The 14,063-nt window shown below is 39.7% G+C and overlaps 1 protein-coding gene across 1 annotated transcript in view; it reads right to left on the bottom strand.

Annotated features, from left to right (window-relative positions):
- Nucleotides 1-1,002: 1,002 nt before the first annotated feature.
- The window catches only part of DIRAS2 (DIRAS family GTPase 2), a 19,001-nt gene continuing 5,940 nt past the window's right edge, over nucleotides 1,003-14,063 (bottom strand). The window contains exon 2 of the mRNA XM_085323219.1: nucleotides 1,003-5,142. Coding sequence (XP_085179345.1) covers nucleotides 4,502-5,101 — 600 coding nt within the window. The 5' untranslated portion in view covers nucleotides 5,102-5,142 and the 3' untranslated portion in view covers nucleotides 1,003-4,501. The remainder of the gene's footprint in view (nucleotides 5,143-14,063) is intronic.

Raw genomic sequence — 14,063 nt, 5'->3', positions numbered from 1 at the left:
TATTTGCCATGCCCTCCCAAGGGAAAAACGCCTCTTTTGCGTCTTGATTTTTTTTCTACATAAAATGAATACAAATGCAATGGCAGCTTCCATGCAGCTGATAATGTCATCCACAGCTTTCAGAGCATGAGGACAAAACTGTGCCTGTAGGATCCATTTCAGGCCATCCCCTAGCATCTGAAGGGCAAGTAAACATATCTGACTGAAGAACAAATGTTCCTTTTTGCTTTGGTTCCATTATAACTTCTCAATATGTCCACTGTGACTCATTATAAAAAGTGATGTTGGACCAAAGTAAACTGTATGAAACAGATGGGACTCAACTCTTTCCCTAAACCCCATATAGCTCTGGTTAATTCAGTCCATATCCGTCACAAGGAAGCACCCAGGTTCTTGAAGGCGTCCTGGCTCTACGSTCCCTCTCATTTTAACTTTTGTGGGGTTGGACTTTAGATGCCGCCTTGTGCATTAAATGAACACTTGAATTAATGAGAAAATAGATGTAGAATAGTAAAAATGACAGTGAACTGAATGAGACTTAAATATGTGTTCACTCATGTATTCATGATTGTTTATTGATCCCTTCCTCTATTGCCTGCAAATTATTGCTTACATACAGAAACTATTATCTAACTGAGCAAATATTACCACCTCTTCTGAATTACAAGAAGTATTAAAGTAATATTTTGGATACGCTTTGAAACATTAATTTGAAACATTAGTGGTAGTATAATGTGGAGTAGCTGTTCAGCTTGGAAAATTCCACAAAAACATCAGTAASCTAAAACCATGTGCCTACTGGAAAAAAATGAAGAGCAGTGTCCCTGTAGCATGCTTCAATTTTTCAACAAGCGTGAAGTTCAAATCTGTCATTATTTAAAAGTGAGTGATAAAATAAGRACTATTTTGCTTTCTGTGACTGAACGAAATAGTTGTCTGGGTTCTGTGCAAAGGCAGATGGTTTTGAAGTCCTGCTGCAATAAAAGAAAGGTAAACTTTAGATCAGATCARTGTTTGCATTTAAAACTTTATTTTGTATGTTCAGAACATCACTGGAAACATAGAAACTTGTAGGCACAAATGACTTCATATCCAGAGTTTTTGAGTAAAGTATTTGCTAATGAAATTGCAACAACACATTTTCATGATAACTATATATCTTAATACTCCATATATATATATAAAAGTCATGCGCTATGAAGAGTCCATTTGTCCAGATCATGTTCTGCAGGTGCTAAAATTCACTGTAGATCTTACATGTTTTAAATAAATCTTGTTATTTCTATATATTTTTAAGAGTTTATTATACTGATATCACATTCCCAAAGAAAACACAAGATGTAATAAAGCTGTCTATTTTCTTTATTTACCTAACTTTTTTCGTGTATTAAAAAAAAGTTTGTATAAGTAATAGCAAAACAAAATGTTTTAAACCAGCTCACACATATGTAAGATACGTAAAATCTAGTAGTATAAACTACAATGACAATGCAAGGGTATAAAATATGTTCTCTTTCGAGTCTGTGGTCCGTGAGTAATATTGCTTCTGTACTGGCCTTGCTTTGATACATGCAAGTCCATGAAATATTTCATGGCTTATTATGCAACGGGAGAGGAATTGATTGGGAGCTGAAGGAAATGGTCCTTAAGCCTAACAGCAGGTGGTTACTTGTTTTATTTCCACCTTGGCCGTGCAATTGCGCCTCGCTTGCCGTCGGGMGCAGTCAGCTCAAGTCAAGGGCCACGTGCCAGCCTGGGACGTTACAGTCGTRACCTTTGCGTCCACGCCGCGTCCCCCATATCCTGCTTCTGCAAGACTCCTCATCGCGCAAGCAACCCCACCCGTGAAAGCGGGGCTCTGGCAAGGATCCCTGCCTCTACATGGCCCTGGCGGTCGGCATCTCCGAAGCGCTTCAGGCTGCTGGACCGAGGCCGCCTCCGCACGGCTGACCTCTCTAAGTGACCCCTTGCTTSCCAAGTGTGCTCATTCTTTTTTTTTCTTTTTTTTTCTTTTTTTTTTTTTAGTTTCCAGTTTTGTCACCAGAACCCAAAACTGTAAAGATGAGGATCTTCGACCATTTGCTTACAAACAGATTAAATGTACAAACATGTATAAAAGTCTTACTAAACATAGTGCTTTTAAATGTGTTGCATCCCTGATCTGAGAATACTGTTTGATCTATTGACAGACTGTCAAGAAAAAAAAATGCGCTCAGCTGTATAAACTATACCAGCTTTCTTAATGCGTTTTTAAAAATTATTTACGAGTGTGAAGAGGCGGTCTGACCAAACACAGACAGAGCACTGGGCTGGGGCTCAGGGAGATCTGGTTTTACACCTGGGTCTCTCGCCAGCCTACTGGGTAACTTCTATGAGGTTGCTCCACGTTTCATGCCTCAGTTTCACCTTCTGCAAAGCTAAGTTAATGATGCTGTCCTTTTTGTAAAGTGCTTTGAGACTCATGGAGAAAAAGCATCGTGTAAGAGCCAGGAATTTATTGTTAAGGAAGGGCCGTAGCTTTTTCCATGCTCTCTCTGGGTTTTTCTTTTAATGCAATGAAATAAACACACAACATTCTGTCCTCTTGGAAATCAGTTGGAGTTTTGCATGTGATTTTAATGGCGCAAAAGAATTTCTGGAGTGCATGACGAAAGTTRTGCTCCCTTCTGCAAGTGCTAATARTGATTTCTTGCTCATCCTACYCGTGAAACACCTGCACTTCTGTTTGGAAGGTGGAAGGTAAACAAGCAGTAGCTTTGAGAGCAACAAGGTAACATTTTCTTTAAATGCAAATACTGCCTTTAAACAGCTCTTAGAAGACATTTATAATGCAACAGCATGCATACTAATAATACTAGTACTTGACTGCATTTCCCCATAGTATGAGTTTGACATACACATTTCCCAAAAAGGTGGTGGTTTGCTTTTCTTATTTCAAAGTTCCTAAGGGGCAGACTGTAGGTTATGCAAYTTTGATGTGTCCTTTAAAAAAATGTATATGTGCTTCTTTTTTATTTTTGATGGTCTTTGTTTTGCTATTATCTGTAAGATGCATACTTCACTCATTCGTGTTAGTTTAAAAAAAAATCTTTGGAGAGAGATCCAGAAAAGCTCACACTGAATGCATTTTTCCCCTTCCAAAGATTTTGAGAAGAGCCGTTTCCCCYGACAGAGTAGTCTGAACCAGTTGTTTTCTATCCTGAACCTTGTATTGCATTGTAACACAGTTCTGACTGCAACTTTTAATATGCCAAATCCTGTAGTRCTTATCCCAGCGAATCTTCTGTTAGAGACTCTTCTGGGCCCTAACTCAAGATGGAGGATTTGGTTCTATAAATAGTTGCAGCAGCTCAAAGCATGAGTTGGAATAGTAAATACAAAATCCTTTAGACAATATAAAAGCAATAGAGCTAATAATAGTGTATTGGATGTTTAGCATGAATGCAAAACCATTCTAATTGAAATATAGTGATGTAAAGAAATTTTACTTGGCTAATCTGGTAATTTGACTAAAAACTKTGGGTACTGCACTGACCGCCCTCCAGCAGCACCACCACTTTCGGTTCAGTCACTAACCACACTGGGTCCCCATCAGCAGTGTTTGAACTGAGCCTTTCCCGTAGGGGCTTTTGTAGGGGAGTCCCCAGCAAGTCCCCCGGGGCAGTTTTCTGTTTGCCTACGCACACCGTTTGCATGCACTCTGACAAAGGCGAACATCTGCTCTTCTGAAACATCTTGGGGCCAGAAGTGCAGCTCCTTCTTGCAGTGATGTGTCCAGAAAAGATGATCTCCAGCTCTCCTAAGGGGCTGCTTTTTCCCCATCCTTCCATTCAAACACTGCATCAGACTAGAAGGATATCTCATGCTGTGGGAGGTAGAGCGAATCTCCATTTAACTGTGCTACTCCCATATTTCCCTTTAGTGCAAAATAGTCCGTGTATTTGACAGATCTGAGATTACCTTTTTTATTCACACAGCCCCAGCAGTCACTACTGAAAATTGCACAGAATTGTTTGTCCACAGCATTCGTTAAAGATATGATAACTTAATCCAGCATGCATTTATACATTCTAGATTTCTTCGTGAGCATTTGTTGGTTTTTCTTCTAACAGCATGTTATGTAGATACATTGCCTTCCATTGCAGTTTTATACAAACAAAAAGATTATGAATTTGACTTCCCGAATCTTCCACAGTCCACTAAGGATGGAAATTGTTTTCTTCTCTAAATTATAAAACTAGGTATCCTGGCCTATCTTGTTTTTAACATCCGTTTTTTTTTTTTTTTTTTTTTTTTTTTTCACTGATAGCTGGAGCAAATGATGTTTGAATTGTTGGCTCTTTAATAGTAACCACAGTAACATATTTTTTCAAATTCCAAATATTTCCTTTAAAACAGATACTAATAAATAGGGTCTTGAATGGTTCAATGTTTTCTATAGGTTTCACACTGCTACTGTCAGAAAGATGAGACTGCGTGACTGACTCATGGCAGTGCAATTTCACATCACCACACATTTGCCTTTCAGCTTCTCTTTCCTTTTCTGCTGCTTGCTTTTTTTGCCATCGATCTGTAAACTCACAGTCCTGCGTTTCTCTAGGTTTAGCAATTCTTGGAATAACTCCTTCACATTGTGGTTCAGCTTGGCAGAGGTCTCCATAAAGGCACACTTCCACTTCTTGGCCATAGCTTCTCCTTCACTGCTCTCCACCTCTCGATTTTGGTTCTCATCATTTTTGTTCCCCACCAGCATTATCGGAATGCTTTCTACGTCTCCTTTAATCTGACATATTTGTTCATAGATGGGTTTGAGTTCTTCCAAGGACTGTCGGCTGGTGATTGAGTAAACCAAAATGAAAGCATGTCCTTTAGAAATAGAAAGACGTTGCATGGCTGGAAATTGATGGCTCCCGGTAGTGTCAGTTATCTGCAAAGTGCATATACTCTTATCACAGCTGATCACCTGCCGATAGGTGTCTTCAATGGTGGGGATGTAGCTCTCTCTGAAAGTGCCCTTCACAAATCTCAAGACCAAAGAGCTTTTGCCGACTCCTCCAGCACCAAACACAACAACCCTGTAATCATTGCTTTGCTCAGGCATGTTTCTTGGTGGGTCTGATGCTCTCAGCTAGAGGGAAAGAGCTAGGAAAGAAAATAACRAAAAACAAAAACAAAGACATTAATACAGGTTCCTGTGGGGAAGTGGACTTTATGCTAACTTTCCCAGTAAGAAAAATGACCATGATCTAAGTGCTGACATCACAGCCGTAATACTTCCAGAAGCCTTGCTATGGGTTATACAATGATGTGTTTCAACAGTAGGTTGAGGATTTCCAGCCCAGCCGGTAATGAAAAAGACCATCTTCATGACTTCACACTGTATTTTAAATTAACCTTGATATTTTAAGCATTTGTCCTAATAGGCTAATGCCCCCAGAATAAAAAGCTGCATTCCCTTTCATTTGGAAACTGGCCCTTCAGCAAGATCAAGGGCTGAAATACTCCGCTGCCTCTAAAATGAGCCTCCTCAAATTATTATTGAAGCGCAGTGGTAGACACATGTCTGAGAGTCAGTTGTTCTCAACATGCCATCTCTTCAGTAACAAAAAGGAATTTATCTCCAGTGCAACTGGACAACATTTCTGGACATCTGTGGGTTCTTCAACAACAGCACTAATAGCTTTGCTATTGCAGCAACAGTGTCATAGTGTGCTTGTAACTCTTTGGGAGYGTGTGCCCCACTTTTTGATGTGTTTTCACACTGTTTCCAGTTCAAAGGGTACACCTTGGTAAGCCGAGATCGTTCATGTTCAGGCTGCTTTCTCGTTCTAATTTTTATTTTGCAGTACACGACCTTYGAATGAGACACCCTGCATTTTTTAGAAAGGTTGTGCAGGGATCTTCACAACATTTGTAAATGGCTCATATTATCAAGCTCAAAATAAAAGGCAAATAYATGTAGGGGAGCAGTCACAAGGCGCTGTGAGCCCTGAAGCTTGGAACCACTTGGTCAAGATCGATCTGTAAACAGTAGGACCACAGATATGGTCATCACTATTAAATAATAAAAAGATAAAGCTTTATCAGGATTGCAAGCTATAACTGTTTTTATACTCATTGAGATAAACATAAAGATAAATTCCTCTTCTTGTCAGCAGCAGTTCAGTAGGTACACAGAATGTATCCCTTTTATGTTTAGTAAGATTTAAGCAAATAAATACTAGAAAAATTGAACCCTAAAAGATGAAGAGAGTCTAAGATGTCCTTATTTTTCAGACCAAAGCAAGATAGAGCTTTATATAAAATAGTAATGTCATGTTGGACAAACTGCAAAATTTGCTGTAGCCACGTTTATTCTGAGGCAAACGGGTGATTTAACAGGGGAGACTGTAAGTGAAACACCGTTCTCTTGTTCAAGTGCCTTAGGGGCCAGTGACTGAATTGACCTGTTGCAATGTTGCTGGGGTCCTGAATAATCCGTAATAACTCAGAGGCTTTCCTTACTGAATAAGGAAGCTGATAGCCTTCAAGGAATTTCTACACTGCAGTTGAAGAAGTAAGTGCYGTGTGGGAAGAATTTCAAGGAGCCTTTTATCTGCATGGCACAGGGAGCATTAGCAGGGTCGATGCAAAAGTCAGGAGATGAGTGGAGCACCCATGATGTTATCCCAGTTACTGGCCCAYGCTGAATTTTGTGCTTTTGCATCTTCAGTGCTATTGCTGCCTGTGCCAGTTAGACTAAAGCCATGCCTATCCATGCTGCGCTAATGTCTTCATTTTGCTGTTCAAGCATACCCTGATTTTGTTTTCCCTCTTGTTCAGGGCATGCAATTCTGTTCTAATTCTTACGTCTGAGTAAGCTGAAAACATCTGTCTTTACATAACGTGTTGGATGAAGGAACTGCATTTCCTTTTCCACCACGCCTTAGGCAAAATAACCAGTGCAACTGGGGACGCTGATCCTGAGGTGAAATGGAGAGCTGTCACAGCACTGCCTTCCCAGCCTGGCCTCGGGCAGGCGGCGGCTTGGCCCGTCCATCGCTCCTACGCTGCGGTTACTGTGGCTCTCAGAGCCCTGTTTAAATATAGCCAGGACTAATAAATGAGGGTGTTCGTCCTGAGGCACTGCAGCAGAATTCAAGGAATGGGAAGAGGAGTAGTCTCAGAAAACACTCGTGCCTGTGTTTACATGAAGGAGAAGGCCCTCCAAGGAAGAGGGGACCGGGCAAGGAGTTCTTGCTGCTGAGAAAACAAACAAAATCAAACGTAGCTATCAAGAAATAAGACTGGAGGGAGCTAGCAGGAAGCCGTTCCACTGAGAATAAACAGGACCGTAAGCTGCAAACGTGCAAACTGAGAACAGAGTGGTAGGCAAGTGCAGAGAATGAGCTACCGTGAGAATTATGGTTTAATAATTTCTGTGAGCAAGAAGGCGAGAGAGAAAAACATGACTATGTTACCTCAGAAATAGCTGACATGTAAGTTAATTTGCACAATCAGATAATACATATGAGATGATGACAGAAACTGTATCTGACTGTGAAAATCAGTGAGATAGAGTAGGAGTAAAAAATTAAATTAAAAAAGCCAGCGGAGCGTGCTCTTGCTGTATTGAGCTGCATGTTTTAAACACACTTACAGGTCTCCAAGAAGGCTGGCACATATGCTTGCCCAATATCAGAACAAATTGATATGTGGCACTTAAAGGCTGCCTTTAAGTATTAAGCATCTGAAAAACATCTAAGTGAACCTGAAAATGGCATAATAGTCTTCAAATACATAATAAATTGTTGCAGAGGGGGGAGGGTGGATATCTATGCTGGATAAAGCAGGAATTGATGGGTTTAAATTGCAGAGCAAAAGATTCACGTTAGACATTAGGAAGACTTTGCAGTGGGAAGGATAGCACATAGATTGCTTGTGGAGAATTTGCAGGCTGTCAGTGGAAATGACCACAGGCTCGTCGGCTAATTCCGGCTGAGAGGGCCCTCGGGAGGTGTCTGTGCCAACCTCCTACTCAACCTAGGGGTCAGCCATAAGGGAAGACCACGTTGTTCACAGCTTAGGCCTGTTGGGGCTTCAAAACCTCCAAGGTTTCCCACAGCCGCTCTGGGCAACCTGCTCCACTGCTTAATTATCCTTGTAGGGTCTTTTCTTTCTCCTTATATCCAGTCTGAAATTTTCTTGTTTCAACTTAATGCCTGTTGTCTCTTGTCCTCCTGCCATGCACCATAGTGAAGAGCCTGGATCCATCTTCTCAATGACCTCCCCATGGACAGGAGGTCATGGCTACTTCTACAAACTACATTAGTGCAAATTTACTAGTGTCCTCGCAAGCATTAGTTTAAGCAAAACTATCATCTCTTAAACAAAGTGACAAAGCACTTTTTGTAATACTTATCCATCCCCGATGTGTTTTAATAGTTCCATTGCAAAATTCAGCAAGTCTTAGTGAGTCTCCATGTAACTGTCCACTGATTTATATCTGCTTTCTGCAGATGCTCTCCTAGCCCAAGGTCCATGTTGCTACCAGTGAGTTTGATGGGCAATTCACTAGCAATAAGGGCTGCCTCCGATTCAAACTCAGGTACAAAATTTTACTTTAGACTAAATTTGTTACTAGCTGCTTCTGACATGTCAGGTAGAAGAACTGAAAAGTTGTTCTGGCAGGAAGATAAGTTTAGGGACTGCGTCATTTTGATATAAGATTGGTCATTATGTTACATAATGATAGGAAAAATACTCATTTAAGAAATGTTTAAACAAGTGCCTCGCATTACTGATCATGCATTTGACATTTCAAATTCTTAATGTTCTTTGGGTACTAATTATGTGTGGGTGAGTTAGCAGTTGCAAAAATAGTGTCACTGATCTTGCATTTAGCCCATGGATCTCCATAGCCGTCTTCTCTGTTTGTAATCAGTTTCTTGGTCTAATTTGTCTATCCATTGTATTTGTGACTTGCTTGTGATGTTTGTATTGGAGCACTGAATAATGTATTTGTTCCTTTTCACTACAAAAGGGGCAGGGAGGCTGAACTGGTACATATTAAATACTTCTGAAGTTTTCTGAAAATTAATCTACTTGAATACGAACCCCTAGGGTAATGTTAAACTAGGCTATCTTATGGGTCTGCTGTGGTGGTAAAACTTCCTCTCCTTTGTGCTTGAAAGTAGGTAAGAAATAGGTGCTGCCTTTCCAGTGCTTCCAGAGTTTTGATTTTGTTACAGAAGATTTTCACCATGTTCGTATTGCTACACTTCCGTGAAATGTCACAGGTTGCAAATTTCTTTGAAAATGGTTTGGCTAGATGGTATCTTTTAAGGTAACATTGGTTTTGTAAAACAACCTGATACCACATTTATTAGCTGGAGTCAGCAGCTTTTATTATGTCTTCGCTGATCCAAGTCTTGAGTTTTGATGACATCTGACTGAGATGTCAGTCTGATATGCAATACAGCAATTGTCAGCTGCTGTGTATTAATTTCCTGAAAGCTCTTTTTCTTTGGGTAAAATCCTCTCATGTCAGTCACTTTTTGTTATATATCTAAGAAGACGTCTCTGTTTGTATTCTCATTGTTAGGATGAAAATCTGATAAAGTACGTGGAATGCATTTATTTTAAAAGCTGGCATCAATTTAAAATAAGAATCCGTCAGGCTATCCAGGGCTATGCAAAGATACATGGTGTGAGGTGGATGATAATAGAAAATCTAGCTATAGATAAGATGAACCTCAGAACAGTTGTGAGGCTGCTGGCCATTTCACCATATCAAAGATGAAAGAAGTGCACATTATTTATAAACAAGAGGAAAGAGCTCTGCAAGGAATTTCTACCTGTTGTCCACTGTGTATATAAATAGCCAGGTGTTTTGGGGAGGCATATTTTCATTTTTCCTGACAAAGAATATGGATTTAAAGTAAAGAATGAGTATTTTTCTACTACTTAAGTTTCTATCTTTTACTACAAGTCTCTCTCTCTGTTCGCCTCCCTTTCCTCTTTCCCCTTTGTCCTCTTTTTTTCCCTTTCCTCTCCTCTCTCTTCTTTTCTTTCTTTTCACATCAGCTGGAAATTAGACATTTGAAGAAAAAAATGATCAAAGTTAAAACAGCTTTTTCTTTCAACATGTTGAACGTTGGAAGCACTTTTTAGAAAAAAATTCTTATGGTGAACAAAATGTTCCTTCAAAGCCTGCTCCTTGATCTTTAGCTAGTGCAAAATTGTGATTTCTTCACTGCAGGAACATTGTAGCACTTTTGATTTACGTCATCGCAGGCTTTTATGCAGGTGGTGTTCTTGCCATCTTTGTGAGCAAAGAAGATGATCTGCACACTGTTAATGCCTGTGTAGTTGAGATTTGAGCAAAGCCTTGACCAGAAATAAATATTCATTCAAAACACCTTCTCTTTTTGCATTGCACATTTATGTCARGTAGAGGGCAGATGGCCAGTCACATCAGCTTGAGGATCTATGCACAGATTGACAGTACTAATGAGAGATTTTAATTTTTAACTAAGAATTAAAATTATTTTATACATTCAAAGTAAACCTGATGCCTGAATTTGCTTTGCCATATCAAAGTTGCAGTTTATTAAGTTACTAAGTTATTGCARTAACTTTGTTGTTGTCAAAATGTTTATCTTTCTTGCATTTGAATTTGTCTGATGTGTTTGTTAAATATTAGATAATGGATATTAAGCTAAATATTATTTATTCATAATTTCTACAACTTTTTCAGTAACTTCATGAGAAAAAAGTATAGGGAGTTATGTCAGATATTTCCAATCCTGCCTTCTCCATAAAAAAGAAAGGAAGTCTTGAAACACAAAAAATGTCCTTCACAAAATACTATGAAGTGGGATTCAAAGATTTCGACTCATACTATTTTTGTCAAAGTGTTTATACAGCGCCAGAGATTTCACCTAAGATTTCACCTAAGTTTTCTGATAGTCTCCAGCACAATATGAAGAAAATATCTATCTTCCAGAAGTCTGGCTTATTGCTAACAAATTTTCTTTGCCTACAGCTGTTCCAGCTAATAACTCTCTGAGAAGCATCCCTCCGCTTTAGGTGATATTCTGATGATGATGAAATGCTGATGATTACTTAAATTAGTTGCTTCTAAAAATTTCTGGGACTCTAGCAACAATTTCACTATTGTTTCATTAAAAAAAATGGGTTTTGAGTTAGTCTAAGAGCTCACGACAGGAGTCCCTCCAAGCCCATCATTTATGTAATGAGTCACTGACTCCTACCCAGCGTTAACACTCATCTCAGCTAACTGCCAAAGAATGATGCTTATGAATAACAGGCATATTGCATCGTCAGTGAAGATGAAGTCTACTTCAGGGGCAAGAATTCCCATCCTGGTATACCAAAGGCGAGCTCGGTTGGTGTCATGTAAAGTGCTGCTATTGTAAAAAATGAAAATAGGCTCTGCTTACACGACCTGYACCTCCCAGTTCAGCCTTCAGAAAATACTTGAGTTGGGTAAGTAAGTTCATTTTCTCTTTTCTTAATTTGTGCTTAATTGTTGATTGAACGTTGTTTCTGAAGTCTGGCAGTTTCCGGACGCACCAGGCTGTGTCACCCAAACGGCATTCAACTGTTGGACGCTAACAGCTTGGTCATCTAACATCAAAATCATTGGGGAAGTTACTGCGTGGCCAACAAAAGAGCAGGCTGAACAGAGGCTTTTAGACTCCAAGATTTATTTTCAGAGTCGATACAAAAACTGGATGTCATGATAGGCCGTGGTGGGCAATGACAGAAAGTTGTTCCCAAGTCTAGTTGGAGGGAAAAGCAAAGGCAACACAATATTTTCGATCACCAGCCGGAAGGAGGTGGACTGGCCTGTGTCACAGAGAAAATGGCATCTTCTATGGAAACAAGGTCATATGTCCTAAACCTCACTTTTTTCTCTGACACAATTTTTGTCTGTGCTGCTTGCTTGATCTTACTTCTGAGAGTAAGAGGCATAATCAGACATTTGTCTTTCTTGGCATATTCACAGAAAGCGCAAATTCAAACTACTAATTCAATTTCTTTCAGCGGAAACAGATTCAATTTTAGAGCTAGATTCTCTCCGATGTTTGAAATGCCTGAATTTGAGTGGAAAACTCAAAACATTGTTCTGAATTTGCTAAGTGAAACAAAAGCAGTGGTTTGGTCTTTGCAAAACTGCATAGGGCTGAGACGGCAGAACTGCGGTGTGTACACTTTGGAGGATTTGGACTGGGTTATTGCAGCAGTTGCTTTCAAGTATCTATGAAAAAGAAAAAAGAAAAAAAAAGAAAAAATCCTCCATTTTTTCAGCGTTAGCTACAGTCGTAGGATTTTTTGCATTTTGGGCCAGATTCTCCACTACATTGCAGATGTTACTGTATGCCACACTGCAGGATATACAATAGGATAGGATATACAATTTAAAAAGTTTTTTGGAGGGGAAGTTTCTCCATGAATCTTTTGCAGATTCTCTTCATGCTGCTTCCATAATGTAAAGGAGTAGTAAAAAGGAAACCAGTCTTTCAGAATAATTTGTCACAGTTTTCTCCTGTATTTACAGAAGTAGAATATTGTCCTAGAGACATCTGTCTTAAAGACAAATGCGTATTTAAAGGAGGTGGAAGCCAAGCCCTATCCTATCCTCTAGCCACAGCTGCTGTGCTTTCATTTAGCAAAGTAAAGGCTGTATTTTCAATGTGCTAGGGTTGAAAATCTCACTTCCCAAAACAGTGCCTTTTCAAAATTGTTTTAACCCCTATAAAATATCATAGTGGTTGTTTTCCCTGGGTAAAACAGAAGACCCCAAACACACAGCTGTCATAGTTTCTTAACTAGTAATAGTAATCTTCACTAAGTTGTTGGGCTAATACAAGGCCTTTAGAAACTGTGGCAGATGCAGTTTCTGTAGGCAAGAAAGAACTGGAAGTGGAAAGAGGGGACCATCAGATGAGTTGTCCAAAGAGAGCGATAAAGTCACGTGAGGTTCTTTAACTAGGGTTGGTCAAAGTGGCATCGCCTGTCTAGGAAGAAGGCAGGATGGAAGATGGAAACAGGATCTGTGGATTTCCCTTTTCAGCTCTGGAGTCATGTGCACAAAATGCAGAAGGTGCTAGATGTGATCCAAGAAAAGAGCTTCAGAATTAAAAATGTGCTTAAATGATTTGCTCTGCTGTGGCCCAAAAACCCTCAGGACTCTCCTTGAGTAAAGGTGTATACTCACGACTTGCTACCAGAAAACCAGATTCATCATCACTGAACCTACTTACCAAATAAAGTATCTTACCCACACGCACAAGGCAGCAAACAGCAATAATGCCAAATGCTCAGTTCACCCAGGGCAGTTGTCACTTCCCTGTTAGTGAACTGGGCAATGTTAACATTGAAAAAGGAGAATTTCCTGACTCAGTGTTTAAATTCAGGCTTTGCTTTTGGCATGCTATATATTCCACTGACTTAAATGCTCTTGTATTTATTTATCTAACGGAGTATCTTGGTAAATCAATGTCTTAATCTTTTAAAGTGCTTAGGGCCAAAACTCACTCAGAAACCTCACAGAAACTTCTGCATATGTATAGCTAGGTATTCGTGAGTTTACAGAAAGAGAGAAAAATGTCAAGGACTCAGCACAGCACTGTATTCAACATTCTATAGGAGTAGTTTCTGTAAGGGGAGTTCTTTTCTGTCTGGGGGGGATTTAATCCCTGGTATAACAGGTCAAATATTGTAGTAGTTGCTCGGTTTTCAGTGGATTTCCTTTACTTGAGTAAAGACTGAAAGGTCAACTTTCACTCTTGTATTTCAAATACATTTCAACATGTAGAATATTGTGCTATAGGGTGGAGCAATTAACTACCACAGGGAAATTAACTGAAATTTTTYACTTGTATAAAAGTCTGCAGGATCAGAGATTCAGTCTGACCTTCAGCCACTCTGTTTGACCTGGATGAAGGAACTGAGTGCCTCCTCAGCAAGTTTGCTGATGATACCAAGATGGGAGGAGTGGCTGACACACCTGAGGGCTGTGCTGCCATTCAGAGAGACCTGGACAGGCTGGAGAG

Source organism: Rhea americana, unplaced genomic scaffold, assembly GCF_003343005.1.
Source record: "Rhea americana isolate MKP2758 unplaced genomic scaffold, rheAme1 scaffold_83, whole genome shotgun sequence".
Classification (NCBI taxonomy): Eukaryota; Metazoa; Chordata; class Aves; order Rheiformes; family Rheidae; genus Rhea; species Rhea americana.
The sequence above is the reverse complement of the archived record's forward strand: the minus strand, read 5'-3'. Positions and strand labels throughout refer to the sequence as shown.